The sequence below is a fragment of the Micropterus dolomieu genome, linkage group LG15 (genome assembly GCF_021292245.1).
Source record: "Micropterus dolomieu isolate WLL.071019.BEF.003 ecotype Adirondacks linkage group LG15, ASM2129224v1, whole genome shotgun sequence".
Taxonomy (NCBI): Eukaryota; Metazoa; Chordata; class Actinopteri; order Centrarchiformes; family Centrarchidae; genus Micropterus; species Micropterus dolomieu.
Window position 1 is genome coordinate 14,411,909 of NC_060164.1, and position 27,656 is coordinate 14,439,564.

General features: G+C 40.4%; 2 protein-coding genes across 3 annotated transcripts; both read left to right on the forward strand.

The window, feature by feature from the left end:
- Nucleotides 1-793: 793 nt before the first annotated feature.
- On the forward strand, nt 794-11,682 carry washc2c (WASH complex subunit 2C). 2 transcript variants are annotated; one of them, XM_046070897.1, is made up of 30 exons: nt 794-998; nt 2,250-2,393; nt 2,596-2,760; nt 2,940-3,008; nt 3,195-3,368; nt 3,487-3,580; nt 3,662-3,729; nt 3,828-3,884; nt 4,005-4,109; nt 4,228-4,312; nt 4,510-4,569; nt 4,687-4,811; nt 4,931-5,021; nt 5,117-5,170; nt 5,259-5,453; nt 5,565-5,719; nt 6,303-6,383; nt 6,470-6,571; nt 6,670-6,777; nt 6,872-7,047; nt 7,200-7,323; nt 7,566-7,997; nt 8,104-8,241; nt 8,341-8,442; nt 8,580-8,654; nt 8,904-8,963; nt 9,437-9,664; nt 9,778-10,482; nt 10,589-10,760; nt 10,909-11,682. In XM_046070897.1, the coding sequence occupies exons 2-30, from the start codon at nt 2,250-2,252 to the stop codon at nt 11,052-11,054; spliced, it is 4,290 nt and encodes a 1,429-aa protein (XP_045926853.1). In that variant the 5' UTR covers nt 794-998; the 3' UTR covers nt 11,055-11,682. The 2 variants fall into 2 exon arrangements, with proteins under 2 accessions (XP_045926853.1, XP_045926854.1); XM_046070898.1 differs by lacking the exon at nt 8,904-8,963 and having other exon boundaries at nt 795-998.
- A 1,017-nt stretch (nt 11,683-12,699) lies between these two features.
- Nucleotides 12,700-27,133, forward strand: zfand4 (zinc finger, AN1-type domain 4). The gene is made up of 10 exons (XM_046070645.1): nt 12,700-13,014; nt 14,461-14,772; nt 16,203-16,278; nt 16,981-17,048; nt 17,174-17,360; nt 17,752-17,899; nt 18,382-19,623; nt 20,745-20,799; nt 24,393-24,507; nt 26,073-27,133. The coding sequence occupies exons 2-10, from the start codon at nt 14,589-14,591 to the stop codon at nt 26,206-26,208; spliced, it is 2,211 nt and encodes a 736-aa protein (XP_045926601.1). The 5' UTR covers nt 12,700-13,014; nt 14,461-14,588; the 3' UTR covers nt 26,209-27,133.
- The last annotated feature ends 523 nt before the right edge of the window (nt 27,134-27,656 follow it).

Genomic DNA, 27,656 nt, shown 5'->3' on the forward strand with positions numbered 1-27,656 from the left:
AAACTATGAACTGTTACCTTTAAAATAGTGTGAAATCGGTGCGTTAACCAACATTTATCATTTTTAGCTACAACCCTTTTTATATACAGTCTGCTACAACCCATATCATTTGTCATAAACACTGAACCCTAAATTCACATCACCATATGTTATGGGTTTTGGTTGGTTTCAAAAATGCCTTCGATTGATGGTGAGACTAGAAATTAATGATCTAAGGAAATGTAAATGGTAAAATAAGATTTGTATCAATGTGTCAATCAACGTCTGTCTTTTTGGTTTCCCCCGGTTCCATATTTATTCAATAACGTCTGCTGAAAAGAAAAAATTAATTGGGGCTGTCATTTGGATGTCATATTCTGATCTTTTGCATTTCCTCCTGAGAGGAAAGTCTCAGTTCCCATTTCCAGTGTTCTTGCTCTGCAGGCATTTACTCCATTTGAGCAGCACTCTTATGTAACTTGATTAACTGTAATCAGAGTCATTTTGGTTTCAGTAGGTGTGTGTGTTATAAATACAATTTCTGATGCAAGGTGGTGAGTGCAGAGACAATCTTTAGTGAGAAGAAAAAGTAGATTTATTTTCAAGACAGTCTGAACTAATCAACGCTAAATATGAAATGGTTCTGAGGCAGTGAATAAGTTAGTGGACATACTACCATAACTTTGGATATAAACAACAGGTTTACTTTGTCCTACACATGAAGAACTCTGTGTTAAACCTGTTGATTTAAAATGGAGGAACATATATGTGAGACCAGAGACGCTTTAATGCAAGGTAATCACCGACCGAAAACTAGCTTAGCTTCAGATCCACTCCGCCCCACTTTCAATGGGTTGCTGAGCAACGATAGTCAGGTGACTGTCTGCAGACAGAACATGGCTGACCTGTCAGAAGACCAATGAGGGAAAGGCCAAATTTAGCATAATCGATCTTATTTTTTACGTCGTTTCTCACCACGGTTGACCGTCGTGGACAGCATTTAACCAGAGGTATTCAAGGTAAGCAAGAGAGCGCTGAAATGTAGGCGGATAAATGACTCTGTGTTGCTTGGAACAGCTATAGCTAACGTTGTTGTCGGCTAGCTAAGTTAAGCTATTTACTAGCCAAACAGTACCCGCTTTATCTTTCAGAAGCAAGTCTATTTGAATGTGAAAGCGAACTTAATGGGATGAAATAACTCTTAGTCAACTTTATATGGGCACAACACGTTGTCTTCCGCACATTTGTAACGTTGTTGTATCGCCAAAGCTAGCTTGTTGCAACGTTGCTGCAAGTGCAACGTTAGCAGTAAAACTAACGTAAAACAAAAACGGAATGTAACTTGTATTTTAGTGACTCAGGAAACCAAAGTCATTATCCACACATACACACACACACACACACACACACACACACACACACACACACACACACACACACACACACACACTCCCTTTGAGCAGGCAATAAGAGGATCAACACTTTGAATTGTTTGTGTCATCAGTTAAGGTTACTTTTGCACTTCGTTTAAGTTAACGTTATTGACTTCGCAGACAAAAAATGAACACATCACACAAACAAAAACATTGGGATGAATTATCTTCCTCCCTGGTTTATTTCACAGAGTGGACTTTTAAACCTTCGACCAGGGGGCAGCAATTCACACTGGTTGTTCATTTGTTGGGAGGCATCATGTTTGATTTATTTGTCAAATGTCAAAGTCCTGTCACATACCTTACTTTCTGTGACAACCACTGTACTATAGAATATAAAAATCGAGATTTTGAATGTTTTAATGTAGGTCTCTTTTTTGATTGATTTAATATTTAGCTGTTTGCAGTGTTTTCTATATTTTTGAAGGTGTCCTAGGAGGTGTCTCAAACTTCATTGTCTGTGGAGTAGTTCTAGACTTGTTTATAGGTGATATCATCACTGCAGTTTATGGTTTGGGCTTTGGCAATAACATTACACATTTGCAGAAGACATCTTGTTGTGTCCATATAAAGTTGCCTAAATGTTGTTTTTCTCCAACAAGCTTTTACATTCTAACACTCTCTCAGCTTTTTACCTCAAGCAAAGACTGGTTCAGATACGCAAATTAAAGTAGATATGTGGGCTACATTATTACACAAGCAGATTACTTAGCTTTTAGGTAGGCTTTTCCTTTTATGATGTGTTAATGACATAAAAGGAAAAGCTTTTACGGCAGTTTCTTTAAAGCCCTTCTGAATTATTCATTACATTAATAACAACAAGTGATCTAATTGCAGATGAGCGGGTTGCCGGAGGGTATAGCAAATGGCCCAAGCAGAAGTGAACATTTAGAGAAAGATGCTCAAATTTGGGAAAGACCCTGGACTCTTGAAGAGATGCGGCAGAACAGTGCCAACTGGTCCTTGGCAGCTGACTCAGGGGTAAGTCAAAAACATTTTCCCCAGCTTTGGAATAGGCCAAAAAAACAGTAATTCATCTTTTCTCAGATAGGCAGATAAATGCTTTAAATCTGAGTAGTTGAGTGTATTGTGAAATGTCTTCTGCTTTGGTGAAATGGAAGTAACTTTGCAACTGTCGTGCTGTCTTCATAACCGTTTTGGGTTGGGGTTTTTTTCTTCACAGCTCTTCCTGTTCCTCCAAGACTTCTCCCAGAGAATGCTGTCAAAGACACACGAGATTGAAAAGCAGTTGGACAGTCTGATCCGCGACACCAAGGCCACAGACAGCTGCTTACACTCTGTCTTTAATGACTTTCTCATGCTTTCCAATACGCAGTTTATAGAAAATGTAATGTATTTTATTATATAATTCAATTTTGCTTTTTATACTGTAACTGTGACAATTAAGTCCATGTGTTTGTGTACTTTTGGAACTAAAAATGTTGCAGGATGTCTTGTGGTGATCTTTTACATGATGTAATCTATCTGCTTAGAAAAAAAGTCTTTTTACTTTGTGTCCTGTTACAGAGAGTGTATGATGAAGAGGTAGAAGAGGCTATTCCCAAGGCTGATGTTTTGGAGAAGCAGCCTGAGCAGGTATAAAGAATTTGTCCATTCTGCTCCTCACAATTGCTGTCATAGAATACACCACTGAGCAACCAGTACAATACTGAATAATGCTTTTCAGTATTATTATTTCAAGGATAATATGGCCACAGCAGTCGGCACAATATCCACAAGTCTTTTATTGCTCTGTGAAAACCATTTATGTTTTCCTTTAAGGAGAAGACTCGAGAGCAGAAAGAGGCCGAGCTGATCCCTAAGATGCAGGAAGCTGTAAACTACGGTCTGAGAGTTCTGGAGTCGGCCTTTGAGCATCTGGACATCAAAGCAGGAAACTCTGACTCAGAGGACGAAGAGGTCGCAGACAAAGTGGAAGCCATCCTCGAGCCTAAGGTGTGCTCTTTATGTTGAAGTAGCAATTTAGGATTACTGCAATTACTGCAGAAATGCATGTGATAAAGCATCTCTGTGTACTTCAGCGTGTGTGTCTGTTTTTTCCCTTGTCTTTTAGGATCTATATGTGGACAGGCCACTTCCATATCTCATTGGTTCGCAGGCCTTCATGGAACAAGATGATGTTGGACTTGGTGACCTCTCAAGTGACGGTAATAAACTCATGGCAGCTTCTTCAGGCAACTGTACAGTATAATGTTTATTTTCCCTCACATCTATGGTTCCTTTTCCAGAAATGTCCGTTGACAGTGACAGTGACCGAGACAGTGTCATTGAGAGCGAAGATGGCAAAGAACAAGTTGTAAGATCTATTTTTCTTTTCTTTCACAGTATTTTTTAACATTTTTAATTTTGCATCTTGCAAAGGAAAATAAACACTATATTGTATTTATTTGACAGCATTCAGATGAGGACTTTGATCAGGAGGAGGACGAAGGTCACAATAACATTAAGAAGGTAAAGCTGGCTGCCAAACGCATCAAAGATTTAAACTGAACATTTTAACATGGCATTTGCAACTGGCATTTAAACTGAGTAACTCTATTCATGTTGGATTCTCCTCCCACACTTGGCCAGAAATCATCCATGTTGAGTTATGAGGATGATGAAGAGGAGGAGGAGGAGGAGGAGGATTCTGACATATTTGGAGAATCAGACAGGGATGATGACGACGACTCAAAGGTATGCCTATTATAACTTTTCTTGAGTAGTTGAGAGACGTCTTTGTGAGTGGATTATATGCAATTTCTTTTGGAATCTTGACTTTACACTCTTCTGGGTTTTTTTATGTCACGTTCAGAACACAGGCCCATCGTCTTTTGCCGATGAGCTGGCGGCCCGAATTAAAGGTGAACCAGTCAACAAACCAGAAGGAGATCGCGCATGTGAGTCATTGTCATTATTAACCAACTGGTAGTCTGTCATCTCACTTGAATTTACATGACATTTTTTGTTCCGCCCACTCTTCATATTTAATTGAACAAGAAGTCGTCATCAAAGTTTGCATTTGAGATTCAAGTAATGGGTGCCATAGTTGCATGTGCATGCTCATGGATTTTGTTTTTTTCTACCATCTTGGAAGCATTGACATCTAAGAAGAAAAGTAAAGGCAGGAAAGAACCAAAGCCTGCAAAGCCACAGGGTAGGACTTTCATTCATCATCAGTGCAATTTTTTGTTGAATTTTGCATTAGTTATTTCCAAAGCAGAAGTATTGTTCACAGTATGCTGCTCAATGCTGTTTATGTTCATTGTTACAGCAGTTGAAGAGGACAGTGATGACATGTTTAAGCCACCAAAGATGGATGACGATGACTTCTCGCCGTTCGGAGGAAAAGGTGGCCTCTTCAGTGGAGGGAGAGGCCTCTTTGACGATGATGATGAGGTATATGAAACTAAATGATTTTCAGAGCTCTCACTCTCTTATTCACGCTACTTTCACATTACATAAACTCTGGACTACAGCCAGCATTTGATATGTGCTGTATTGTGTTATGCATTCAGGGTGATCTTTTCTCGGAGGCACCAAAACCTTCTGTGTCCCAAGAGAAAAAGGTGCAGAATGAAGGAATGAAAAGCACAGCTCAAACTGCAGGTATGACCTAAGACTTTCTAGACATAAGATGGGTACAAACATATAGGGAAAAACTGAACTAGCAGATTGCTATATAACTTTCTTTCCCGTCCAAGAATCGGACAAACCTGGAAAGAAGATTCCACCGGGTGCCATTTCAATATTCCCAGGTAGTAGCATTTATTTGTAAGACCGCTAGTATCACGTCCTTGTCTGCTTCATCATACTCAACCCAACCAAATCACTTTCTCGCCACAGATAACAGCCTGTTCAGCTCGGGGAATGACTCTGAATCGGTGGAGAGCAAGGAGAATAGAACTTCAGCTCCTAAGACCAATGCTGCCTCCAAACAGGTTCCTGCAGGAGCTGGTGTAGGTGGAGGTGGGCTATTTGATGATGAGGACGAGGACGATGACTTCTTCAGTGGTAAAAGCCTGAATAAGTCTGAATCTGGTAAGCGTGTGAGAACCTGGCACAGTGCTACTGTCCAAGTTTGGGTGGGATGCTGCTTACCCTCAAACCACTGTGTGTTGGTTGTTTTTTTTTTTTCCTTCTTTTTTTCAGCTGGACAGGAGAAACCCAAACCCAAGAAAGCTATTGACCTTTTCGATGATGACGATGAGGATGGTGACATATTCAGTGCAAAGTACAGTGTGCCAACTCCAGCGCAGAGCAAGAAGGAGGGAGTGGAGGAGCAGGTTAAATATCCTGAGAAAAAGGTAAACATCAACAGAAACCTGCGTTTGAAGATGATGGCTCACAGTATTAATAATTGTACAAATGACATATTTAGTTTGGGAGTGTTTTTATTTTTATTTTTTTTGTGGTCTATAGACGAGTTCCTATGTTGACGATTCATTGTTATGTTTAGCTGCCAGCAGGGGCTGTGAATACACCTGATACACCATCAACTGGTTGTCAGCCACATTGTATTTTCAAGTTTTATCTACAAAGTTATTGCAGTTTCAGTGTAACTTGATCTTTACTTTTTGTTTTGAGGTCGTGCCTGCTCCTACAATGACTCACAAGCTCATTTATCGGGCACGGATGCCATTAAATGAACAGACCTAGTTGCAGTCAGTGTATTGATTTGCTGTGTGCCATTTTCGAGTGCAATCTGAGGAAAGGCCAAATTCGATTTATTTTGGAGAACACTGCTGGCCTTTACCCCTCTTGGCACAGTTCAGTTCTCTTTGCCCTGTACCAATATTTTCTTTCTAGACTAAGACCTCATACTTTCAAAATGGAACAATTTAGAAAGCTATTAATATTAAATTGTCATCTTCATGTTTGGCATTTCAGAATGGGCCTGCTCCAGATCCCGGGAAGGTGACTCAGAAAGCCCAGGCCAAAGGCCTCTTCTCTGATGATGAAGACACACCTGTAAGGCTCTCAAACATCACTGCTGGAATAAAAAAGTGTTAACCATAATAAGGCTTTTTAATTATACTGTATTTTACCTTCCATAGGGATTTCCAAACATCCCCAAAAGCCAGTCTAAGCCTGAACCTACAAGCCAGGCCAAAACCAGCAAAGCGCCTTTGTCATTATTTGATGACGAGGAAGAAGAGGTGAAAATAATTAACTAATATTTTGCACACTCAAAACTGAATAAGGTTAGGTTTGTTTTTGCTTTGAGTATATAACATCAATCTTGTTCACCTTGCAGGATCTGTTTGCATCTGCAGCTAAATCTAAACCTAAACCTAAACAGGCTAAAGCCTCCACACCGCAACCCAGTAAGGCTGTGTCCAGCTCCCTCTTCAGTGATGATGAGGTACAAAAAGTAATATTTGACTGCTGCACACTCATATTTAATGGCGTATGTTCCATAATGATACATTATTTTTCCGGGGATATTTGAATGACAGGACCAGTGGATGAGTTCTAAAAGTAGTGCTGTAAAACCAGAGGTTAGGACAGGTGGGATGAAGTCCAGTGCTAGTGCCCCCTCCAGTCTCCCCAGTGCCAAAACGTCTCAAAAAAGCAGCCTCTTTGACGCTGATGATGATGATGATGACCTGTTTGCTCCAACAAAAGAGTCGAGGTATTTTTTTTTTTTTTTCTTTCAATACATTAGAAAACAAACATCTACTCACAATTGTATTAAATTCACTCTCATTATGCTCCACAGAATAAAGTACATTCATTTTCAAACTTTGTAATCCCAGGAATCTATCCTCTTGTTTCTTCATATAGTCAGAAGAAGCCTCAGAGAGTTGCTCTCTTGTTTGAAGACGAGGGCGATGATGATGAAGAAAAGGGATCCCTTTTTGGCATCAAACAAGCTGTCACCACAAACGCTGCCGCTCCAGCTGCTAAAGTGAGTGCACTAACTTATTTTTTGTCATTAAAAACGATCAGTTTCATAAGCTCATGGGGTCTGAGAATTTTGTCTGCCCCTAGAAGACCATTAGGATCAATTAGACAGAAAACGCCAATAAAAAAAATCAAGTTGGTTACAGAGTGGTATTTAAAATTAGATTCTGTAATAGTTCATTTATTACACTATTTGCTTTATCTCCCACACTGATATTAAATTCATTTAATACCTGTATTCATCAGACACCTGCTTTGGCCTCTCAGTCGTCCTCCCCGATAGAAAAATCCGAAGAGGTTGAGGTTTCTAGGACGGCAGGAGAGGACAAGCCTTCAGAGCAGGAGAAGTCAGTGGCAAAGACCCCTGAGCCGCTCCCGTCATCGCCATCACCAGAGAGCAGTGAAAGTAAAAAGAAGTCTGCTGGAGCCATCGGTCTTTTCGGAAGCATCAACGCTCTTGCCAGCAAGAAGGCAAAGAGCCCGTTGGATGAAGTTGACAATGATGATGGCTTCCTCTCTAAGGAGAGCCCGCCACCAAATGTTAAGAAGGAGGAGAGGAGGGAAGAGAAAGTCAAAACAAACGCTGTTAGCCTATTTGATGAGGAGGAGGAGGATGAATCCGATTGGAATGATCCCATATTCGCGCCCAGTAAACCCACAGCAAGAAACACACTAAAGGTTTGTGTGATTTACAGTGAACCTACACATAGTGTGAAGAATTGATTTAGTTGCAGTGGTATACTGTTTCTCTTGCTATACAGGTATTAAAATGTGTGTATTTAAGTCTTTACAGCCTACAGAGGAGCGGCCACAAGCAAAGAGCACAGGTGTGTTCCAGGATGAGGAGCTGCTGTTCAGTCAGACGCAGCAGAAGGACAATGACCCAGATGTTGACCTCTTTGCCACCTCAGGAAAAGCTGCAGTCAGTATATAGTCTTATCTGTTTGTATCTTTCTTTTTTCTCCACATACAGATGTATTTCACTACATGGTAAGGATACATGACTATGTTTACCTTTCAGAGCTCCAAGCCCAGCTCAGCAAAGTCAGCAGCACAAAGTCTGTTTGCAGATGAGGATGAGGATGACCTCTTTAGCTCCATCAAGCCAAAAGCTCCTCCTCCGGTAGCAATTTGATTCTTATTTATTTATTTTTTTTGTGATTGCAATTCAGTTGAATTCTTGCTTCCGTAGCATCATATATTTGTACATTAGTACTAGTATTAGGAGAACTTTCAAACCTTTTTCATTTTCATTCTCAGAAAGTAGCAGAAAAACCCAGTAAACCTAATGACAGAGCACCACTAGCAAGTCCAGAATCTGTATCAGAGATTCAGGTGAGTCTACTGAAAGCGAATACTGCAGTTCCAATAATATCATGCACTTGTTGCTTCTTTGAGCCACCAACACACATGCCTGAGTAGCCATGCCGTTTTGATTTAGGGTTTATTTTTACTTGTTTTAGCCGTTTCTTTATAATTTTTGATATGTTGTTATTTATTGCCTGTTGAAAGATGTTTCACGATGAACACAAGAAATGCCTTCATTGGATTCATTTCTGAACCTGCTGTAATCTCACCACACAGAAACCTGCACCAAGCCCTGTAAAACCTAAAGATTCCTCATCAAAGATTGGGAAACTTCAAGTAATAGTTTTGTTTTTATTGAATCAAATCCTGACATTTCACTTTGATTCCTCCTGGGGATAGAACTTTCGATTCCCACTTATATGTTTTCTCTTTTAAGGCTTCTACTACCTGTGCATTTTCATGTTCCAACTGTAATAGCTTGGCTATGATACAACAGCATGGCTACCAAAGTGGACATAATTCTGTTTTGATTTGATTTTGCTCGCTCTTTCTGTCAGTTTAAGAAGATGTTCCTGCATATTGCATTTGCCTCATTTACATCCGCAGTTCTGGCTTTCCTTTGAATGATCTGCTGCTTGGAAGTCCTCTGAGAAACTGCAAATGTGTAGTGTTGAGGCATAGAAATTAACCTTTGTACGGTTTTAACTTCCTTCTGTTCTAAATAGTCTTTGGTCAGTGCTCAGGTATCACGGTGTCATTTTCACCTGGATAAATTATTATACTGGTGCATCTGATCTTATCATATTCAGGCCAACCTGATGATCAACCCTGCTGCGTTGCTCCCTGGTGCTGTGCCCAGTATGCCAGGCGCTGTAAATGTACTCCCTGGCATGGGTCTTAGTTCCTCCTCTGGTGTGTCCAGTTCCAGCCAGAGCCCCAGCCCTGCCACAACTCCTGTAGGAGCCCAGACAAACAAGGAGGGAGGAGTGAGCTTTGACTCCCCAGTCCAGGTTACAACACTGCAGAGCGCACACAAGGTGGGTTTTTGATTCCTGGAGTGTTATGTCTGCTACCTTGAAGTCTTTGAGTTGCTTTTCATTTGCTTGGATTTCTGATGTGATAATATGAGTGCAAATCTTCTGCCATGCAGAGCCGTGCCAAAGGTTCTGTACAGCGGAGACCCCAGTCCAGAGCAGCGAGGCAGCAAGCAGCCCAAAGATCTATGGACAATAATGAAAAGACCCTGGGTGGACGTGTTCCTGGGCCAAACCCAAGTCTGTCTGGTTTAGCCTTACCTCCAGCAGACAAGTCCAGCCAGGCGTCTGCCAGTCCGACACTACCTAACTCCGCTGCGCCCACAGCCTTGATCGCCTCCTTACCTTCTCAATCTTCTCTCTCTGAAACCTCCCCCAAACCCTTTGTACTGACTCTGCCAGTATCCACAAGCGCTGGAAAGAAAGACTCTAGTAAAGACAGCATCAGTACCAAGGTGCTACCCCCTTCTGATCAGGATGACCTTTTTGGCTCTGACAGTCTGTTTGGGGCCACCTCAGTCACTAACACACCCTCCACCCTCCAAACTACCAAGACTACACAACCTCAGGCCGGTAGCAATGCAGGATTGAAGAAAGACAAAGACAAAAGCACACTCCCGTCCATTTTTGATGACAACACTGATGACCTTTTCCAAAAGGTCAAGCCAAGGTCAGCTACTAAGAAAACCAAGGCTTCGTCCTTCTTGGAAGAAGATGATGATGATGATGAGGACATCTTTGGAGTGAGCAACAGCTCCACTCCCACATCCACAAGTAGTAAAGAAATCAGCAGTAGTTTTTCAAAGCAGGACATCTTCCAGGTACTTCTTTTTTTTTTTTTTTTTAAATCTTACATTGATGGGAATACTGTCGAGGTTTTCTGCGTGTTCATTTCTTTCCTTATCGGCTGACTTTCTGTGTTCTTAGGATGAAGTAGCCACTGTGCCTAAAGTTCACAAGAAGCACAAAGAGAAGACCATCGATGCCAGCTTGTTTGATGACAACATAGATATTTTTGCTGACCTGACGGACACTTTAAAGCCAAAACAGAAGTCCAAGACAAAGGGAGAGACCAAATCAATATTTGATGATGACATGGGTAAGCAACAACAAAAAGCATGCAGGCATTCATGTTTTTTTTAATGCACACTTATGATCTTGTCTGTCCTGTGGTCTACCTTTTTTTTTTTTTTTTTTTTAAATCTGTGCATTTAACCAAATATTTTGTCCATCTCTGTTCTTTAAAGATGACATCTTCTCACCAAGCACAGTAAAACCAGTCACCAAGGCTCCCCATAAAGCAAAGAAAACGCCACTGTCTCAGGAGACCAGTACAGCAGCGGATTCAAGCAACATATTCGATGATCCATTAAATGCTCTTGGTGGGAAATGAACAGTTGTTTCTGAGTAGCCAGATTTGTGAAATTGTGGATTCATTCTTTTGTCATTTTGGATCGCTGAAAGATTGGAGATCGGATACACTGTTGATAGAGTATTTATTCATATGAATTCATATAAATACTGTGGCGTGTTTTCGGCAGATAAAGACTTAAATGAAAATGATTTCAGTCATCTTCCGACAGCACTTTCAAATCATCTCGGCATCAGATCATATTATGTAACAGTTATTATGTACTGGTAATCTTTATTATACATGATAGCACTTTATAAGCATACCATATGCTTTGCCTCAAAACCTGCCGAAATTAACAGTAAATTGTTTGTTTTGAAGATGTTCATCCTTAGGCTTTTCCATGTTGAGATTTCATTTCTTTGGGTTTGTCACATATCATTATTATGAGAAATCAGTGTGTTTACTTTAACGTCTTAGGCATTTTGACAATGTTTTTATTAATAAGAAATTCATCAATTTCTTAACTTTGCCTGTGATTAAAAAGGATATTCATTTTTAATAACTAAAAAGAAACATATTTTATGCTATCTGAAATGAGTGTGATTATTTCTGTGGTGGAAATTGTATTCCTGGTGAGAGGTTGAGCAAATAATTGAGTTACAACTAACCGTTGTCTTTGAAGAATTTATTTAACTAAAGAGAATAAACAGAGAAGTACTACAACAGAATCAGCTGGACCAGAGGTTCTGTCTCCTAAGACAGTCACTAACGTCTGGCCCAGAGCAAACAATTGCATGATCATTAGACAGTCTGAGCATCTATGTTTTGGGGAACAAAAGGTCCTTGACTGATCCCAGTCAAGGAAGGAGAAGAACAGCTAGTGAGGAAAACAATCAACAACCCCACATCCCTGACCTAAACCCCACACGTGTGGACAGACTGGAATAAGAAGAACAATAATAAAGATGGAACAGGTTAAAGATTTAAAACAATATATAAGACATAAAGAGAAAAATAGCACTCTTATAAGTACTTGCATAAAAGCTGATAAGTGCAGGAAGAAAACAATTTTCTGCCCTTACAATTTCCAGTTCACTTGTCATGTGTGTTGTTTGTCTAGAATTAAGTATTGATCAGTGGCGAATGAATCCCAATCCAAAGAAAGGTCTTTCTGATTATTAAATTTATTTGTGTTTCATTTTTGGATGATTAAGGTTCAGTGATTTTGTTGAGTCAGTATTATTAAAGTAAAAAAGGAGGAATTAAAGTTGCTCCCTCATTAGCATTTACAGAGACATTTTGCATACAAAGTAAAAGCTCTAAAAACTATAAAAGCATAATTTGTAGGTCAAAGGGCGAAGTCCTTGCATCTTTTTGCGCTTTGAACATGGCATCAAAGCCTTTTTGTCTCACATATAGGATTGGCACGTTTCTGTTGGTATTGGGTTACAAAATAGCAGACATTTGACAGAAATTGTTAAAAATGTGACTATAGCCTATCAACTGTTGAAAGATTATGTTTTTTCTGGGTCCCAGTCTTTTTACATACAGTCTATGGTGCCAGTTGAAAATGTTTAGCCCCGGTTTTGACAGAGACAATTTGTTGTCCCGCCCACCTCACCACCGTTACGCCAATTGGCTCCTTTGTCTATCAATCACATGAAGTCACAGGTGTTGTTCGGCCCTTTGACAGGTATGATGATGTCGCCAACAAGGGGACCAAGGCGACCAACAACGGTCGACAGCCTACTTTGTTCCGCGTGGAGTTTTTAGAGTTAAACGTGATGAAATGCTGCGTAGTTTTGAACGAAACGTTTCCTTCGACAGCTGCACCGGACGGGACCAGCCTTAAGCCCTTGAATGTAGCCTAGCCGCCTGCTAGCCAACCGCGGAGAAAGGTAGCCATTGTTTGAGTTACTGGCTAACATGGAAACGAAAGCTACTTGCTAGCAGCGTCGGCTAAACGGGATTCACTGCCGTTTTGTTGCAGAGGATAATGGTAAGCAGGATTTAACTATAAAATACTAAGGTTAACCAATATTTTAAAGTGGTTTATGAAAACTGGGAGATGTTTGACCTTTCTCTGCTAACGCTAGCCGCTGGATTTGTGTTGTTCGCACGGTTGCGAACTCCATTCATCTCCGTTGTCAGGCAGCTAGCAAACGTTAACCTAGTGCGTCTTGCCGACTTGACCTGTGGCTCATATTGTTGTGGTGCTGTCAACCACAGTTTCAATTACATAAGGTCAAATGTAGCTTGACGCAATCTGCACATAAGGCCGACTGTAACTTGACGACCTAACGTTGCTAAACCATTTGCTTTAGAGAATGGCCTGTTATGACAACCCTGAAACCTCTGAATGGGTACACCTCAGGCCTTGTAACACTGTAGAATCAACAACCAGCCAACCGTTCATCTTCCGTGCTGTATAGCTTAACTCATTTGCGTGCATGAGTGGTTTCTTGAGCTCCTGTCAGGCCCCAGTAAAGTGGAAGGTCTCAATTTAAAGTGTTAGTGTTATAAGTGCCTGTACAGCGTACAGAGTATGGACAACAGTACTCCAAATCACATAATAATCATCAATTCCAAACCAGAAAATGTGTAACGTTAATGTTTCCCAGGGGAAGAACTGATGTCCATGTTCTATTGTTTCTGCTTTGGTGATAGGACATAAACCAAAGTCTCCTGGGTTATAAAAATTGTCTCTGGTTATATGAGACAACATTAATTCATATGTGGAATTCAGCTTGTCTTCCATTTTCCGAGTAAATAAAAGCTTGACTGGCTTAACCTGCCTCTGACGTTTAGATTTTGGTGAGTTAAGTTGATCTGTCAAAGGCTGTGGTAAGGCGCAGGACACCTCACACCATTGCTGGGCTTATGTAACACACCTGATCTTCTTGAATTTTGGCCAGGGCCACTGAATGTTTTATGAGTGGGTTACACATGTCTGCTGCCACTGATACATACCATTGTTCTAAAACAGTTTATTACACTTTATTTTAAAATATTCCACAAGACAGTCCAGCCTGTTGGTGTTACCTACAAAACCTAATTATGTTCTTATTTATTTATGTAGATAGGTAATGGGAGGCCCACCTAAATAGATTTTCCCCGCCCAAAAAGATTTTTTTGTCTGCCTTTCAAAATTCTGCTCAGAAATGCTGTTGAATGCATGGAATGATTTGAAAAGTCTTTCAAAATGGTGCATTCATGTGCAGTAAATTACTTGACTATTAGAGGTTAACTTTTGAATACTATGTAAATGCTTGGCCGACTGGCAAACGTCAAATTTCAGAACTTAGACTATCACAAATCTTTGACCTAAAGGAAGCGCATACAGTTTATTTAAGACACTGGATTGCGGGGGCAGGGAATGATAAAACTAATCAAACCTTCTGAAAATTTATGATAATCATGCAGTGCTTTTGTTTTTTTCTCACAGCTGTGGTCATCCTGCATAATGTGTGATGGTCGTGAAGCCAGTGAGCAGTCCCTGTCCCTCTCTCCCTCATCTTCGGCCAGTCCCCCCATTTAACGATCTCCCTGAAGTCTCTCTCCCAACCTGCTAAGATGACCGACAGGAAGGAGCCACCCTTCTTTAATGACGACAGTGTGGGAGCTTTTCACTATAAGCTCCCTTTCTATGACACTATGGAGCTCTTCATAGAGACCCTTACAGGCACCTGTTTTGAGCTGCGCGTGTTGCCCTTTGAGGCTATCATTTCAGTCAAGGCAAAGATCCAGAGGCTGGAAGGTACAGTGCTCGCTTATGTGTAGCTTGTGTGTTTTAGTCTGCTGTATAGTTTAAGTGTACATATTTTATAATTCAAGATATTGCTGATTGATAAGGTTTACAGGAATGTCTTTTGTATGGTCCATTCAGTCTCCATAGTTGCGATGCTCTGGATGTAACTACTTTATGGAGTCAGTTTTGCACAATTACAGTCTCTTCTCAAAGTTCTTGCTGTTGACTTGGATCAGAGCTGCCGGGCATAATGTAACTTGGTGGGGGGAAAAAAAAAATAGATGCCGGAAACCCGCGTTACATTCATGTTGGGAGCACTTAGACGTTTTGTCATTATACAACTTGTCAGTGTTGTTGTGTGTGTGTGTGTGTGTGTGTGTGTGTGAATATATATATATATATATATATATATATATATATATATAAAATAAATAATAATGTGTGTTTTATCTATAATGCTTTGTCCTAATATAAAATTTTGTGAATAAGCACTACAGGCAGTGCCTTGTCCTCCAGCAGTGGTTGTTCATAAAATGTAATGTCATTGCATGCATTGCTGTTGATGATGTTTTTATTTATACAAAATGGAGGAAACTAGTGAGCTGTGCTGACTCAGAACACCAAACCATTTTAGAAGTAATGTAATTAGGACTGGGCGACGTGGGTTTTGTTGGAATTCATTTAAATGAATTATGTTCTCATTTATTCAAGCTTGATTATTATTTTTGTTTACCTTGGCTGTCCTCTAAGCTTGCTTTTTTTTGTAAATCAAGGTGACCTTTCAAATCTACCTTCTACTGCCGTTTTCAGTTTTGGTCAGAAAGGCCTGTGTGTGAGGAGGTGTGTCAGCTAAGCCTGTGCATTTGTGATGGAGCATACCATTCTGCAATGAAAGGACCTCTGCTCACTCACTAACACTGGCTCACCTCCAATACCGGGTCAGCAAGTTCACTCATTGTAGGCACAGAGATCTACCTGACTACGCATACGCTCCACCTCATTTCAAGGAGTAGCTGTAGAGAGCCTTTCTATTCATTAGGCTGTCATCCCTCTACTGGGGTCTTATTATTTAGCTCTCGTTTTCAATAATGTTCGACAATATTGACATAGTTGTCCAACCAAGCTTGTGTATTTAGCTGCAAAATAAACTGACTTTATGGTGAGGTAACTCTAAACCACATTAGCAAGTCTCTTTTTTTTATTTTATTTTTTATTTGCACTCTTTATATTAATTAATCTGTCCTGTGATTTGCCCCTTTTCAGCAGTTGCATAGCTCTGTCTTTAGGGGGCAGACATGAATCATCTTTAGTGGTGTAGGGATGCTTCTGTTGGTAGCATTCCTATCTTACCTGTCTGTCAGATTAGTAAAAGGAGTCTATGAAATATGAACAGGTTCTTGTCAACTTTGGTTGTGTTCTTTCTTCGACTGTCTGTAAAGGTATCCCTGTTGCCCAGCAACACCTTATCTGGAACAATCTGGAGCTGGATGATGAACATTGTCTACATGACTATGGGTAAATCTATTCCTCCTTTCTGTCCTACAGAGCACTGACACAGGAAAAATCACAAAGACACCCAGGCTTGTTAGAGCAATTACTAGTAATGTGTTTGAAAACATGCTGTGTACATTTAGAACAATTTGCATGTGCACTCTGTGGTGAGTCTGCTGACTCAGTCTTAATTTAATTCAGTATGTTGTAAATGTGCCAGAGATGTAGAGCTGGATAAGACAAGTGGCATACTGCTCATTATTAAAGAGCTTGCCCTTCCACTCTTGTCAGTTTGAGATGCAGACCTCACCCTCCAGTGCTCTGCTGGCTGCAGATGGTTGCATTGTTATGAATGCTTGTCACTTAATTTTCCACATGAACAGCCTCTGGTGAGATCTTGCTATGCTCGCCGATCACACTGCAGCAGGCTTTAGAAGTTTTATAAGTGGAGGCGTAGAGGAGGCTATGAAACATCTGCTCATAAAACAAATGTTCCAATGGAATGCCCAGCCATGCACTTAAGTTCATCTGGAAATCATCCTGACCCTTGGAGTGCTATTTACTTTAGATCAGAGCCTCTCCCCTCTGCCTCAGATGTAAAGCCTTTCCCCTTAAATGTAAATATGTTGCTTTCTGTTATTTCCTCCTCTCCCATTAGAATTAGATACACTGGGGGGGGAGGGTGACAGATGTATTCATTCTATCATCATCTGTTTGTCTTTGCAGCATTGCAGAGGGCTGCACATTGAAACTGGTCTTAGCTATGAGGGGAGGCCCAATTAACACCAGGAGAGGTAAGGATAAGACCAAAGGAACTGTACATTGACATAATAGCTGGACATATGTAGCTAAAATTATAGCAAAAATGTGGACTAATACATTAGGGAATTAAAATATGCTCGCTTAATTCTTTTGTCAGTTACCATGGAGGATCCTGTCAAAGAGGTCGCTGACCTGATGGAGAGCACAAAGGAGGAGGGTTGGGAGAAAAGCTTGTCCAACAAGCAGGTCACATTTGTGGTCTATCGTGAGGGTGACCAGTTGAACTTCTTCCGAGTGGTCGACAGGGGAGACGGCACCCTGACCCCTCTGTCTGAATCTCTGAGGTTGGGATATTATTGAAAGGAATTGGGCAAGGGGTTTGCTCATGTTGGTCATCTTTAAACATACAGTAACATCAGAAATGTAAACAGGTCATTGCATTGTTCTGAGTATTAAGAGAAGTAGGATTAGTAGTATAAAGAGTAATGCAGGAAGAAAAAAGAGGCACAAATAAGGAACAAAACAGGAGTATAATTGTACACCCAGGGTGGAGTTGAGTACTTAAGATTGATTATTCAGTGGTAGTTGGTGTGCAGTAGACTTGTGCAGTTCATGTCCATTGTGGCGAGTCGACAAAGGTTGCAGCTAAAAGGGCCACTGAAGAGACATCTGTTTAGCAGGCTGCTTTGTTAGATTACTAATGGGAAGAATGTTTTTGGCTCTCATATTTTCCAGTGGTGACTCGGTGTACAATGTTTGTGCAGAGGAGGAGGAGGATGGAGAGGGCTCTGCAACTACGCAGCAGAGCCTTGAGAACTCAGTCACCATGAACAAAATGAAGCTACTCAAAGCCAAGATGGAGGACATGAACCTCAACAAGAAGGTTGGAAGCTACTGGGATCATGGAAACCTTTTTTTTTTTTTTTTTTTTTTCAGAATGCAAATGTGAACTAAATTTCTTTTCAAACCATTAAAAAGAAAATGTAGACATGCTACTAAAACACGCATTGTGCCCTATATTCCTTAAGCAATTTTTTTTTTGTTTGTTTTTACCAGTAAAATAATGAAACCAAATTGTTTAATATTGTCATCACATAGAATCCAACTTATCATAGTCATGGACAAAAATGGTAACCCGCAACCATTTTACACAATGCAGATGTACTGCACCAAACACTCATTTTTGTATGTTCATAATAGGATGGTGCTTTTCATTACATTAAACTGTAATGACTCTAATGTGTTTTTTGCTCATAACTAATGATTATGACTATGATTTAGTTATTTGGGGGGGATTACTGAAAATGTACAGTAGGTTTACTGTGGTGTAATCTGACTGTCATTGTTCATGTCTCCGTCCTCCAGCCGAAGAAGTCGGTGAAGGTTAAACCAAGGCCCCCTGTCAGCCCACACCCCTGCGGTGGCTTTCTAGGACCTTTCAGCGCCCGACCTCACCATCGGCTCTTTCGTACGCTCCCCCAGCTCAACCAGCCTCGGCAGTCAAATGCACAACTACCTCCAATCGCAGACAATAAATCCGTAGACCCCTTCCCGCCCTCTTCTGCTGCAACCTCTACCCACTTGTCCATCCCCAGAAGACCCCCTCCCCCTTTCTCCTCGCCTTCTTGTTATATGCTTCAGGAGGAGGAGGCATGGGAGACATGCCCACAATTTGCAAAGATCCGGCCCCCTCCCAAAGTGTCACGGTTGGACATTGGCAGCACCAGGTTGATGAGGGACTGTGTGTACCCCCAGCTCCCTCCACTGTTTATCAGGGGGCCACCTGAAGCCACTTTTGATCCAGCTGAGCCTGCAGGCGAGGCAGTCAGGCTGGGTTTGTTAGAGGAAGCTGCTGGGTTGGTGATGCCAACACAACCTGGAGCTCCATTTGGGGAACTGTCAGACCCTCTGAGCCTGGATGTGTCTACCCAGCCAGACGGAGGTCGTCTGTCCCTAGAGGTTGGGGCTCAGCACCAGCTGCCGCTCTCCCCTTCCCCACTCAGTACCTGGACACTTGGGACAAGTGATACTCTCACTAGCAGAGCTGATAGGACACAGCTTGGCACATCATTTCATATCAGCCCTCCCTCTCCATTGCCCACCTCCACTTCACCATCCACTTCTACCAGACCGCCACCTCAACCTTTTGATTCCACTCTTTCCTGTTTACAGCCCAACTTTCGAGCAAAATCCTCAGCACAAGTGAAGCCAGGCAAAACATCCCCTCACCCCTCCACCAGCTCATGGTCTCATCCGACACGCTTTCGTGGTGTTAAAGTTGAGTCACCTGGCAAGAGGCCAGAGGTTATCTCTAAGAGGGAAGCAAGAGGCATCACGAAGATGGCCAACCAAGCCTGTAAAGAGCCACTGGGGTCCCTGAACAACTCTGAACTCCTGGGTTCTCTCTCTACAAGGGCCCTGGACAGTAGCAACAGCAAAGAAAGCCTTGGAGAGAGTCTGGGACTTGCACTGGCATTGCCCCCTGCCACTGACTCAGGACAGGGCAGCCTTAGCTCCAGGCTGCCATCCATCCCAGCTAACAGGCTCCTTCAGGATGATCTTATAAGACAAATGTCACCGTTGCACCGAGCAACAGCCTCTTACATGGTGAGCAAAGATAGGTTTCGATGTTTGCTGGATTTCTGGGATTTTAGTGCTCGATTTGTGTTTTGCTCCTCAAAGAATCAAAGTGTGTTGAAGTATTTATGTGGGTCTTTGAACAATGTATTCTGTAAATTGCTTTGTGTAAAAGTGAACTTAAGTCTGTGCTCATCCTGACACACAAAGACAGCGGTCTTAAGAGTAGAGGTGGGTGATGTGAAATTCTTTTTTGCTGTAATTGTCACAGCATTATGTTGATATGACATTCACTGAATTGTTCAAAATTGCATGGTAAGCTCTCAGTCAGGTTAATCACACTGAACATTTTTTTTTCTAGTAGACCAGACTGCATACATTGTTTTGTCAAGTTTGAGATTTCATGCTGTGACAAATATTTACTAGCATCCAACGGTCATTTAGAGATAAGAATTGTAAGTTATGATATTATGAGTTTTAAGTTGTTTTGAGATGGGATGATAATGGTATCTCCCAGCCCTAGAGCAAAGCACACAATGTAATGATTTAGTAAGAAAACACCCAGGCACTGCTTCTCTGTTGAAATTTTTTGTTAAAATGTAGTAGTTGAACTTCATCGGGCATTTATCCTTGTGACACGGTGAGTTATACTAAATGTAATGTTAAATTATTACAGTGTGAAATTTGTGAATTTTAATATTTTAAAACGTATAATATTTGAAGCATAAACATCACAAACAAAATTCAATTCCTCTTTAAGTAAGTTTAATAAGGAGAAATGCAAATATTAGTCATGGTTGATTGGTTGTTGGTTGGAAAACAGCTGAAATATTAGAAATCAAAATTATCTTTGAGTCCAACTTGTGATTATCTCCCCTTTTTGTTAGGAATATCGAGTCCTCAAATCCATATCAGTTCTCAGTTGTCCCTTCGAAGTGATAGTTTGTCCTGCTGCGTACACTTAAAACACCTCACTGTTCATTCTTGTGAAGATGTACTGAACATACCTTTTATTTTTTCGCCACTAATGGTGATTACTCTTTTCAAGCACAACATATATATTTTTAAAATTCATATTTTTACCAAGAAAAAGCACTGCTATACTCGTGTATTTGCTCTACAAATATTTCACATTGCTGTTGTTTTCACAGGCCACTAACAGTCTTGCGTCAGCTGGGGGAGTCATGACTTCATTCGGGAGAATAGGTAAGGGAGACATGCAAACACATTTTATGTTCTCAAAGTCCTAGCATATAAAGAAATTGTTGCATTTATAGCCACCTCTTGTATTTTCAAAGTGCTGTTGGGCGCATCAGAGTGCACACACATTAGCCAAACTGTTCTAAACTAAGACGCAGCCCTTGAAAGCTGCAGTCACATAAAGAGAGGATGTTGTTATGTGAAAGCCGTCCTTTGCATGTTGTATGTAAGCACTGCAGCAGTTCTAAATATTCATCATTGCCATAACTGCAGAGGCAGCACACACAACACAAGGCACCAGGCCTACACTTAAAAACACTCACTTATTTATGTCAGCCACTGATATGCTTAGGCTCTTCAGACAGTATGGATCAATACACCAAGCAGTAAGTCCAGGTACTCACCATTTCCCCTATTACTAGAATTGAGTTTATCAGTATGAGGGTCTTCCACAGGCTGAGCATTTATTAGTGGTCGATTGCAAACATCAAACCAACTAACTACTGCACATGAATGACTTCTCAGTTAGTCTTTACTTTCAACTGCAATTCCACACAAAATTGGAAAGGCATACATAATATATACAAAGAAATCTTTTGGATTGTTCTAAACGTAATTGAGTGGGCTTCTAAAATAAATTCAATCTATCAGAGCCACTAAGTATGCTGACTCTGGTGTTCACATCTCCATGAGATATTCAAAAAAGTGTAATTTACTCTTCAAGCTTTTATTTTTAATTCCTGATTGAACTCATAGGGTCTATTTTATTAAAATGAAGCCTAAAATTTCTAATTTACATAGTATTTTATTCAGAATGATTTAGGCGCACCAAGGTTTGGTCTTTTTGGTTTGTCTTCACAAGCTTCACACACCTACACTTTGGCAGATTCTTTCATTCCTCCACATTGATGCCCTCAGGCGCTCTTAGAATATATGTTTTTCTTGGAAAACTAAATATATATTTTCACTGGCCTTCAGGTCTGGACACTGAAGGGGCCACTCAAGGACAGTGGACTTAAATCCACTGTGTTATTGTTGTCGTGCTGAAAAGTGAGTCATTGCTCCACTTTGAGATCGCGTGTGCTCTCTAGGTTCTCCCCATATTCGTCATTATTCATTATGGTTTACTCAAGTAGGACATATTCCACTTCAGTTTGATTAGAAACTTGCTCATAGCATGTACTGTAAGGATGTGTTGTAAGCAGTGGAAATATTAGCATTCAGCATTTTCAGAGTTCCGTTTTTGTCTTCTCCCTCGTACTATGAATGTTTGAGTGCAGTTTTATAAATGGTGTTAGTAAGTTCTCTAGGATATGCAAAAGTCAGGTGATGCATCTAAGCTCAATCTGGACGTAACAAGGAATCTGAATGCAAAACATTATGTAAATGAGGCTTTTTGTGTTGTTGCTAAAAATGGGTTCTACATCTAAACCAACCAGTACATATCTTGGTAACTAAGCTTCATTTCCCCTTTGTGTCCCTGATTTTCTTATAATTTCCCAGAGGTTTCCTGGAAGCAACTATGTAATGTGGTACCAATTACAGGAAAAATCGAGATGGCTCAGTTGGATAAAGTTTCCATTAGTAAAAAAATGACAAATTAATATTTTCTTGGGTTTAAATGGATTCAAGGAAAACATATTTTCCCTATAATTATTACTACCTTATAGTTCTTTCCAGTTATTAGGAAAGTACAGACCTGTAAAATAAACCACATCTTAATTGGTCTGTGAAGCAGATTCGTTGTTTATAGAAACCCATTGTGCTCCATTTTAAAAACACTGGGACCTTTTCTGCTGCCATCAGTAAATGAACTGCGGAGCAACACAAACAAAACAGTCAGTAGTTACAATGGTGATGTGCACACTGACAGCAAGTGAAACCAGCTGAGATACTTCAAGTTACCAAAAAGTCACCTTTTGTCTCTCGATGCACCATGTCTCTGTAGTGCTGTTGTGTGAGCAGAAAATGTGCATATGAGATCCTAAATGATCATTTCCCTGTATTAAATGAGTCTGATTAGGATTGGGAGCAAAGAGAACTTGATTGGGACAACCCTTGGTTAAATGTAATCAAATTCAAGTGAGGTTGATTACACAGGAGAAGGTGGAAAATGTGCTTGGGTCTGAATAAATTTGAACCCAGTGTATGTTTGTATGGTAGCAGCTTCAAGCGAACAAAACAAAGAAATCCAATCCCATGCCCAAATGCTTGACGACGAGCTTCCTGTAGCTTCATCGCAGAGCTGTTTTTTATCTGTATGTTCTTGTATCCCCACATCTCCCAAACCTAGCTGCATGCATCCACAGACATGATTATCACGGGTACAAGTTGACATAAAAAGGTGTTCCCTGCATTAGGAAAGAACTGTTTATTTTCTGACACATTTTCAAAAATTACCATTTCAAGAATAGCAATGTCCCAGGGCGGCTGTGGCTCAGGAGGTAGAGCGGGTTGGCCGTTAATCAGAAGGTCGGCGGTTCAATCCCCGGCTCCCCCTGGTTGTGTGTCGAACCATGCAAGATACTGAACCCTGAATTGCCCTGGCGGCTGTTCACACTCACTGGCGGCTTAGTTAGTTTCCTTTTGAGCACTTAGGCTCAGTGAATGTGTGTATGACTGAATGTCGAAACTAGAAAGGCGCTATACAAGTACATTTACATTACAAATGAAACATAAAATGCACACTATATCATAAAGCAAGCTTGAAATTAATAGTCAGGACTGACAAAAAAAACGTAGATAAAAATACGTGAATGTGACAGTTTGAACACTGTTTTTATTTCTGGAAGTGTTTTCCAGTGACATTAAGCTGACATAATACATTATATGAAAACACACTGCCTGTGGGCAATGGGAATAAAATAGAGACTTGGACAGAACAAAGTAGAATGCTAAAGATTGACACTTTTATTTTGGGAAATGTGCAGCAACATTTACTGCATTTCTGGCCACACACTAGTTTGTGATTTCTAGCTGGTCTTTTTGCCTTTGACAGCTGCTTCGACATCACTGCTGTGGTTTGGTCAGAAGTACAACATGCCTGAAAGTACCAAATGGAAATAAAAGTGCTTTTCCTCCTTTTACGTAATTCTGTGTTGATGTAACCTTATGGCTTCATGATTCCTGTGATGGTTCTAACTTGAGCAAATTTGAAGCCTGTAAAATGTTAAACAAGCACAAATTAAAGCAAAGAGCTTTGTTTAAGAATAGAAATGGTTGTAAAAGCTCTTGTTACGCGTTGTGCAGACACAAGGAACACTTGAACCGGTGTAATTTACATTGGGCTCTATTATTTCCGAGATGCAGAAAACACAGATGGAATAGCAGAATTTGATGATAATGGAATAAACTGTAAATCACAGGATATCGTGGAATTTGCTAAAATCTGGATGATGGACATTGGCATATTTCTAAATGCATATTTGCATAATAAATCAAATTAATTGATATTGATTAAGACACAAAAGTGAAAGAAAGTAAATGATTGGACTGTGTGTAAATTAATCCATGACACTGACGCAAACCTTTTCACTACACAATCAGTTATTCCACACTTGCTCCTGTAAAGTCAATAAAAATGTTTCCTCTACTCTCAGGCACTTCAGCATACCACCTACCTCCAGTCAAGGCTCCCACATGCGGCAAGAAGAGCTCAAAACACTGCTTCCTTTGTGGCAAAAAGACTGGCCTGGCTACCAGTTACGAGTGCAGGTACAAGTGCCTGTAGCATCTCCACCTGCACTCACTCACTCACTCACTCGCTGTCTGACTCAAAATCAAATCTCTCCCTATTTGTCATTCTTGTCCTTGAAGCGAAGCTTTTAGTAGAAAGTAGTCTTTTCCTAGTTCATCATTTTGTCTCAGCCATCTCTCCCATGAAAACACGTCTCTGTTCACTGCTTGTTCTGCCACACATTTTTAACATCATCAAAGTTTCACCCTGCGACATCCATCTGAATCACTTCCCTCTCTCAGGCCTTGTCCAGGACAGAGACACTAAATCTGATGCAACCGTATGTAACTCTAATCTCTTAAAACCAGCCACTTGAAGTGGAACTCCCAACTGTGTTCAAAAGACTGTCTGATACCAGTTTAGTCAAATGGTAAACTTCTCTGATTAAATTACAGGGTTCTCTGCATCTCCCAGCAGTATACAGCTGAATCAGGTGCTTCTCAGCTTGAGGACAGCACCCTTCCAAAGGAAAAACAGAGACTGGAGCTCACTGATTTTCAGCCTTTAATTGTGCAAACAGACTACCTTTTGGACGCCACTGTGTCTTCATCAGAGTCAGAATGGACAAAAACTTGAAGCAAACAACATATGTAGGCAACCTAGAACAGGTATACACTTGTCATTGGATAATTGGTTGAACATGATTTTATGTCTATTGGATAATGAATCCCAGAGTGGGAGTTGCCAAAAATGGAATACATTATTATGCACAGGTTAACCATGGCTCTGCAGCATCATTGAAGTTCTGGGGAATAGAAAAAATGTCACCCTCTCCTAGAGGTGGAGACATATCAACTCAGAGAGGCATATTGGGTTCACAATCTTAACACAGTGGCATAAATGAAGAACTGAATTTGTCATATTTACTCTAATTTGTTGTACTCAATGGATGCAGCACTTGTATTGTCATTCTTATCTCTAACTCCAAGATGTGTCTGTGTTTTGTCTCTGTGGTGTGGGAGGGTGGCACTTGGTCACTGACTGTGGCAACTCCCACTCAGGGATTCAATTTCCAATAAATGAACATGGACATGAAATGCTATTCAACCAATTATCCAATGACAACTGTACACCTCCTGGTTTGACTATATATGCAGTGTGCCTCATTTCCGTTGTCACTCTGAAGACTCTGCAATGTCGAAACGTTAGTCCATTTGCACAATTAAAGGCTGCAAATCAATCAGTGAGCTAAAGTCTGTTTTTCCTTTGATAATTAACTCTGTTATTGTTCACACATGAAATAAGACCTTGCTCCTTTTACTAATGGACTTATACAAAGATTAAAACACATAAAGGAGGCTTTCAGTCTGAGAAGACTTGGGGGAATTAAAATAAGAAGGGAGTAATGTGACTCTGCATTCATACTCAGCAGAATAGCCAGATGATTAGCAGGTAATTTTTGCTGATGGATGAAAAGAATTCTTGGTTTTTATTTGCTGACTGTTACTCTAAAGTAGTATTACCAGATCTGTTTTTTTGTGTTTGTCTGAATGGATCCTGTTTTGGATACACAACAACATATCTGTTTATTTAAATCTTTCAGGTGTGGTCATAACTTCTGTGCCACCCACCGCTACGCAGAGATGCATGACTGCACTTATGACTACAAGAGTGCTGGCCGGCGATATCTGCAGGAGACCAACCCTCTTATCAGTGCTCCCAAGCTGCCTAAGATCTAGCCCTGAAAACCCTCACCTCTCTTAAAGGACGACCTGAATAACAGGTTAAAGTGACTGAATGAAAGAGATTCTGCAGATGGAAGGAACTTATTCACCACTGTGTGCTTTTTTTATCAGCCAAGTTTGCTTCAAATTTAAATAAAATATTCTGTAAAGCCAAGTGTGAACAAACAAGAGTGGACTGAAATGGCACAGAACTACTTATCACCACTTGACAAAGTGAAGATGTTTTTATCGTTTTTATCTGTTACCTTGTTCTTTTCCCATTGCCTAAAACAAACAAAAAAAACCTGTGCATGTATGTAGGTAGTTTTTGCTAAATATATCTGTTGCACGTTCAGACATCTAATTTTAGTTTTGTCAGCCTTTTCGTTTTTTAAAACAAGACCCCTGATGACTTTTCATGCGACAAGTTTTTGACAGATGCACTTTAGAACTATCATATTTATAAATTTGACGTTCCATATTGTTGAGGGGGAAGGAAACTTAAATTTCTGTGTTTGTCTTATGAAGTGTTTGTTGTCGTCATCCAGATTTTTATATTCTACCTAAACGTCTTTCTTACAAGGGCACATGCATAACTACATCACTAATGAAATCTGTCTTAAGAGAACAATACACCCACTTATTGATGAAATAATTCATATTTATTAATGAATACTACTTATTTAAATTCAAGGTTGGTTTTGAAGTATGCAACGTGTGTAGGTGTGAATGTCAGTTGTAATCTGTAATCCTATAAAATAAACTGTATTAGGATGGTGGGGTGGTTATGGTATTTATGATGTGTCTAAGTAAGGTGGTTGCCATAAAAAAATCTTTTCTAAGTCATTTTTTTTATTGCTCAGCTGTTGCAAAAACTTTAAATGCTGTAATAGTATCTACAGGGGTTTAATCTAATAAAGTTTCTTTCTGTACGATCCAACACCTGTCTAATTATATTTACAATGGATTGTATTTACAGATAGTGCTGCTATAATTTCCTCTCATTTCTTTGCAGTCTTGCTGTTGCAGTTCCTCATTATCTGCACATTGTATGTTTGACCTTTCCTGAGCTTTCCCCTTAATAGTTCTTGCTTTGAGGTAAATGAGAAACCGTTTGTTTGGTATCACTGACTCATTCTTGCCACAGTACCATCTCCTCCTGACTCTGACCCACAGCTAGTTTCTTAGCAACAATTTTTTTTTTAACCATTTTTTCTAAAACACCCCCCACACACACACACTCTCTCTCTCTCTCTCTCTCTCTCTCTCTCTCTCTCTCTCTCTCTCTCTCTCTCTCTCTCTCTCTCCAAATTCTGGCCAAAGTTCGGACAAATGCAGTTGTTAGTTCTCGGTGTCACCGTCTCAGGATAAACTTGTGATCTTCTTACTGGGCTGCTATCTGCTAATTTCTGTCACTCAGTAGGTTGTGTGTTATAAGATAAGTGCTACAACACATTAACACC

Bases quoted from the DNA above. Each gene is read 5' to 3' on its own strand.
- zfand4 (XM_046070645.1), top strand. From the start codon at position 14,589: ATGACCGACAGGAAGGAGCCACCCTTCTTTAATGACGACAGTGTGGGA. The intron at 17,361-17,751 runs GTTGGGATATTA...CATATTTTCCAG, and splicing joins CCTCTGTCTGAATCTCTGAG to TGGTGACTCGGTGTACAATG. The intron at 24,508-26,072 runs GTACAAGTGCCT...TAAATCTTTCAG, and splicing joins GCTACCAGTTACGAGTGCAG to GTGTGGTCATAACTTCTGTG.
- washc2c (XM_046070897.1), top strand. From the start codon at position 2,250: ATGAGCGGGTTGCCGGAGGGTATAGCAAATGGCCCAAGCAGAAGTGAA. The intron at 6,778-6,871 runs GTACAAAAAGTA...TTTGAATGACAG, and splicing joins CCCTCTTCAGTGATGATGAG to GACCAGTGGATGAGTTCTAA. The intron at 8,964-9,436 runs GTAATAGTTTTG...TATCATATTCAG, and splicing joins CAAAGATTGGGAAACTTCAA to GCCAACCTGATGATCAACCC.